Source organism: Callorhinchus milii, unplaced genomic scaffold, assembly GCF_018977255.1.
Source record: "Callorhinchus milii isolate IMCB2004 unplaced genomic scaffold, IMCB_Cmil_1.0 Scaffold1, whole genome shotgun sequence".
Lineage (NCBI taxonomy): Eukaryota > Metazoa > Chordata > Chondrichthyes > Chimaeriformes > Callorhinchidae > Callorhinchus > Callorhinchus milii.
This window is the reverse complement of record NW_024704742.1, coordinates 52220966-52227044: the sequence shown is the minus strand read 5'-3', so window position 1 is coordinate 52227044 and position 6079 is coordinate 52220966. Positions and strand designations below refer to the sequence as shown.

The window sequence follows — 6079 nt, the reverse complement described above, 5'->3', positions numbered from 1 at the left end:
GTACACACGGGCCTTTTGTAGCTAAACTCGATCCCTGTGTCAATTGCATTATAGATTCGATCTGGTCGATGCGACAAACATTACAGTTGTCGAGTAATCCCTGAGGGCTGAGGTTTGCTCTGAAGCAAATATTTAATGTTAAAGGTCGGTCCAGCTAAACCACAAATCTACCTGCCCCTGTCAGGCTACTGACAGGAATCTCAGCTGCAATATATATATATATATCTTTTTACAAAAGAAACGTACGTTTCACATCCACATTTTCTATATGTTTTAGCGAAATGTAAACTGAACAGAGAATTAAATATCCAGAGACTATTGTCCGTTTATTGCTGACAGCAATGTGTACATTAAGTTTCGTTTCTTGAGTCTGAACAGGTGGATTATTACATCAAAAACATCGATATGCCCATCACTGACTGAGGAGCGCTGAGACTTGCGTACTTGGCTAATTTATACCATGCAATGAAACACGTTTAATAAAATAGTCAATATATTTTGCATTTGCTTCGCAAGAGTAGGTTAAATATCCCAAAACGTGAATGATTGCACCTGCTACAATCTTGTTTGATAAATTCTAAACCTTGCTACAACATTCATCAGCACTGGGCGACAGGCAACGATCAATTGGTTTATTTTAACAGCACTTATTTTTACTTTTATTTTATGAGATGAATTGTCTAATATCGCTGTTGATTCCAGGCACAGCAAAATCACTGTGCTTTCTGGTGGATGTCGTGTTCCTCTCTTCCGCTTCCACTGAACACTTTTCCTGCACTGAAGTTTTGGATTTGTTTGAAACCGTTTGAGTTTGTCGTTTCGCTTCTTCTTTCTTCCACTTCATCCTCCTGTTTTGGAACCAGATCTTGATGTGCCTCTCTGTGAGGTTCAGTATTATCGCCAGTTCAACGCGTCGAGGTCTGGAGATGTACTTGTTAAAGTGGAATTCCTTCTCCAGCTCCAACAGCTGTCCCCTGGTATAAGCCGTGCGCGTCCTTTTGCTTTCATCCACTTCCATTGCAAAACCGTTTCCTGCAACAAAACTAGTGTAAATGATCTCCTTTACATTAGCTGTTGACCACCCAGCATCATTCTCCATGTATTCATTGCTGTGCGCAATTGGCTCCCATGTTTCGCCCACGAAACTACACAGTCAACTGACTCTACAGTATGTTCTGCGAAGCGCCTGAACCTGACGCCAGGAAACGGATTGCACTTTTGAAAGACTTGAGCTGCAATACTTTGCGTTGTAAAGAAAAAACACAATTTATCGCAATAATATATATCCTCTCGCAAGGATAGCGTTTCTGGCGTTCAGCTTGACTTGTGGAAACGTAGTCTACTTACAGATTGGAAAGACCTAACCAACCTGTGTGAAAGATGGGATAAACAGGCACGTGTAAAATACGAATATTGTATTTTTTACAGAAAGTGAATGGATCCCCCATCTCGGATAACTGACTTACCCCCTCATCAATTTCTCAAACCTGCATTGCCGTTTTCAACGAGAGCAAAATAAAATTGCCTCCATAGAAGTATTGCTCTCCATTCCACTGCAGTCAGTTTCTATAGAAAATTGCGCTTGGAGCGGTTACTGTGCTCAAAAGGTGTTCTCTGAAACTAACAGTGTGCTTGAAGATTGCAAATATCTGCAGCTCTTCAAAATAATTAACTGTATTGTTTAATAAGCGCTCTGAGACGCTACCCCGCGTGGAGGACGCTATATAAGTGCAAGTTTTTGTTGTTGTTAATACAACCGAAGCACCAACAGAAGCATTTAATACGCTAAGCTTCACCTTTGGCATTATTTTATATTCGCTGCAGATAGATTTCTTGCAAAGGTCAATTGTATTTTGATTGTATTTTATTATATATATTCTCTAGTTTACTGCAAAATAAGTTTGTATATCTTTATTGCTAGCCTCGGTATCCTACGTATTTAATTTTATTTATGATGTAAAGAATTTCTAGAGCTAAAGGAAATTTTAAGTGACACTTACTGTACTGCAGTATTTTAAATGAATCTGGAACCCAATTCGCTCCATTCCTAATTCACTCCTAATTCGCTCTATGGCTTTATTAGCTTTATATGTAATTCTTTTATTTTGTGTTTAAAAATTAACCAAAAGTCCTTATTCTCTGCCCCTAAAGAAGAGCTTTTCTGGTCTTGAGTCATTTTTGCCTAAAAGTGTGTGTGTGTGGGGGGGGGGGGGGGGTACATTCTGGTGCTATCAATATTCTATACTTCATCATTTGCTTTGGGGATCAATATGTGGCGCATTGCATTTGTCATTATCCCTGCATCACTCATTTCGAAACGTATACCACAAAATATCTAACTTTTAGAAGTTCCAGGGATATTATTACTGAGCAAGTGACCCACTCAGAATTAAGTGCAATGCGATTTCGCAGCACGTTATTATACATTAAATATGAAACTTGGATCTTGTATTTCATTGTCACACATAGAGATTGCAACTAGGAAAAGGTATGCATGATTCCCGACGACAACCGTGTGTTAAATTAAATTAAAACCCCTCTTCAGACCTCATCCCGCTCTTTATTTAAAAATTATGTTAGTACCGTAATTATAATTATATTAGTTACCACGTTAACTTGTCATTGAAGTCTGGCAGGCGTAAATATGTTTAGACATTTACCCTGAATGCAAGCGCCGTTCAAAACAGGATAAAATAATATTTCAAAGGAATTCAACTGTGCATTTCGGATAATGTAGTTGAAAATACATTTTATTCTTAAAGCGCGGGTATGTGCGTTTGAAGAGCTGCTGCATCCAGCGTTGAAACACGTTTATCAGAAAAAAATACTGATTGATCCAATCCACGCAAAACCAGCCAAACCACTGTGTGCAAGATAGTTTGTAAGAGATCTGGGCCTTTAAATCCAACACACACTGCAATCGGATCAGTGTCACTATGAACCCAGCGCAGTCTCCCGGGGTGACATTTTCAGGGAAGTAAAATTCCTATTGGATCTCTTCAGACAATTTATCACAATCCACATTATTTTGCTGTGAGGGGTTACTTTCCGCAGGTAACAATTCCCGAATTCCAGCAGCGACATCATTCCCAAAACAGCATGCAACATGGCCAGGTTTAACATACATGTTCAATGCACTCACTTGATTCGAATGAACAGTGTTCGTAAAATACCATTGAAACTTATGTACTGTTGTGCTTTTATTTTATTTGGTGCCGTCAGGGTGAACAACTAAACAGGGCGTTTAATTAGTTGTATTATTTATTTGGCTGCCATACTTTTTGAACTGTTTTTTCTGTTATGCACTGCATATTTGCACAACATATGCATCAACCTAAGTGCACGCATACACCTGTAGATTGAAATTCCAGCGAGGTCTGGGGTATTTGTATAAAAAAAAATTTTTTAAAAAGAAACTTCGAAGTTTAGACCGAACTAAACAAGTCGCCTAAACACTGACTTCCAAAAATACAGCAGAAATAGAACAAATCTTGACGCAGAAAGAACTTAAGTGTGCGATGCACCTACAGGTGTGCAATATGTGTGTAAGGTTTACATATATGGTGGGCAATAATGACCTGGTTTGTCCATTCCACCCCCACTGTAGCTTTAGACTCAAACCAAGCGCTGAGCTTAATAATCGATCACCCTGTAACCCTGTAACCCTGTAACCATACCTGTCCACTGGCTCCTTAGCGTGTAGGTGTGTGATTTCGTGCTCTTCATCCAGGGGAACGGATAGCGCCCCTGATGCAGCAGAAGCTCATCCCCAAACCCTGAAGTGAGGTGATCAGACTGGGAGAAGTGTCCGGGATCCGAACCCGGGGGACTCTCGTAAAGGTTGACACCCGCCACGTTATTCTGGTCCAAATCACCCAGACACGATATCAGTAACTGGGGCTGCTGCGCCCTGGCCTGGGTACAGGCAGGTGGATCCAGGCCCAGCTCTGAACTCTCGTATTGACAGGCAGTGTCGAAGTAGTCCACGCCACCATCCATAGCTAAAGTGCCAAGTGACATCTCATCAGTCCCACAGCCCCACAGCTTCTCTTCAAGCTCTGAGATCCCAGAAGTCACACGGAATCAACGCTCACAACTGAACCAACACTCGCTGCCTGTCGCTGACATGTGATTGACCACAACCCCCTGATCGGATTGGCAGGCACCGAGCAAACAGGCTGGGTTCGTCTACTACTGGATCATAAACATCTGTAAGAACAACTGCAACCTGTAAGCTGCTGAGTGTAATTCAATAGTTTATGCACAGTCTGTGGAGTTCTACAGTTGTCCAACATTTTAGAGCGAAAAATCAATAAAAGGCAATTACGGGCTGTAAAGTGCATAAAGCAAATGCAATTAGACTTTGCTGCGCAAATAAGTGAGAGCTTCTGAGAAAGCAATTGCACCATTTATACAAATTGTGCACTAATGTTTTTATTGCATTAATGTATCCTCACTGATATCTTCTCTCTCCTCTCATCCCTATCCCTCTGCACTGAACACCTGCTCATAATGGGTGATTTCAACCTCCATCTTAACTCCTCTTGCACCATCTCCTCAGATTTCACTGCCCTCCTCTCCTCCCTAAACCTCACCCTCTAGATCAACTCACCGATCCACAACTGTGGCCATTCCCTCGACCTCGTCATCACACATGGCCTTGACAATTCCGACCGGTCCATCATGGACAAGGCCATCTTGGACCATTTACTCATCTCTCTCTCCACCCGCATCCCCCTCCCCTCATCCAAGCCCTCCACCATTCTTTTCTGCCCCTGGAAAAAGCTTCCCCCGAGTCCCTCACAAATACCCTCTCTTTCTTGGACTTCCTCTCCATCTGGCCCTCCACCCACAGCAATCCTGATGCAGTCACCAGGCTGCTGAATTACTGTCTTTCCACAACCTTTAATTCACTAGAGGAGCTAGAGGGGAATCCAGGACTGTTTCCAAAACCACCTGCTCCCTCTGGCACTACAATCATCTCTGCTTACTTAAAACCCAAGCCCGGGCGCTTGAGCGCAGATGACAGAAATCCGGCCTCACGATTCACTGCAATCTGTGACTCGAGCACCTCCGCACCCACTGCCTCTCTCTTCCACTGGTCCAAACTGATTTTTACTCCAAAGTCATCCTGGAAGCCAAAAGCAACCCAGACACTGTTCTCCACCATCCATTACCCCTTCCGTGCATTCCCTCTAGCTCCTCTATCCTCACATAAAATGTCAAGTGTGAAGAGGTCCTAGACTTCTTCGCCTCAAAAATTAAAACCTTTGCTTAGCTGCTTCATCAACATCCCCCCCCCCCCGCCACCCCATGTCCCCTTCCACCCCATCCAGACCATCCACGCTGCCTTCTCCCTCCCTCCACCACAGCTCCTGCCACTGCTCCTACCAGGCTTCGTGACCACATCACTCCCACCCTCACTTGCCTCCACTGGCTTCCCATCCCCCAGAGGATCGAATTCAAGATCCTCATCCTCACTTACAAGGCCATTCACGGCCTTGCTCCCTCCTACCTCTCTGACCTACTATCCCCCTACTTACCTGCCCGTATCCTCCGTTCCTCTGGCTCCAGTCTGCTCCAGATCCCCCGCCCCAACCACCCTACCATCGGTGGCCAGGCCTTCAGCCTCTCAGCCCTGAGGCTCTGGAACTCTATCCCCCAGTGCCTTCGCCTTGTCTCCTCCCTTTCCTCCTTCAAGGCCGGTCTCAAGACCTTTCTCTTTGACCGTGCCTTCAGCTCCCCTCTCAACTCTCTACCCCCTCCTCGCTCCCTCCCTTCCCTCCCCTCACCCTGACCATTTGCCCCCTGCTCGGGTCCTGACCCAACTGTCCAGTGCTTTGGGATGTCCTCCCGACGTGAAAGGTACTCTATAAATGGAATCTTGTTGTTGTTGTTCCCCCTTCTTTGCCCCCATTTCTCCCTCCTCCCTCTAAACCACAATCACCCGCATGAAGTTCACCACCTGCTGCCTCGACCCTCTCCCCACCCAGCTGCTGGTCACTCAACTCCCCTTCCTCTCCCCTCTGCTGGCTGACACAGTCAATCAGTCTCTCTCTTCAGGCTCTGATCTACAACC

General features: G+C 44.5%; 1 protein-coding gene across 1 annotated transcript; it reads right to left on the bottom strand.

Moving 5' to 3' along the window:
- Window positions 1-664: 664 nt before the first annotated feature.
- Window positions 665-4697, bottom strand: LOC103178221 (pancreas/duodenum homeobox protein 1-like). Its single transcript, XM_007892845.1, has 3 exons — window positions 4613-4697; window positions 3678-4058; window positions 665-1032 (listed from the first exon to the last, which is right to left on the bottom strand). Exons 1-3 carry the CDS (start codon window positions 4695-4697, stop codon window positions 665-667), a joined length of 834 nt encoding a protein of 277 aa, XP_007891036.1.
- Window positions 4698-6079: the final 1382 nt, after the last annotated feature.

Excerpts from the sequence above, each read along its gene's own strand:
- LOC103178221 (XM_007892845.1), bottom strand. The coding sequence starts at position 4,697 with ATGGCCTTGTCCATGATGGACCGGTCGGAATTGTCAAGGCCATGTGTG. Across the intron at positions 4,059-4,612 it reads ATGGCCACAGTTGTGGATCG|AGCTTGAAGAGAAGCTGTGG; the intron begins GTGAGTTGATCT and ends CTGGGATCTCAG. Across the intron at positions 1,033-3,677 it reads GCTAAGGAGCCAGTGGACAG|GAAACGGTTTTGCAATGGAA; the intron begins GTATGGTTACAG and ends GTTTTGTTGCAG.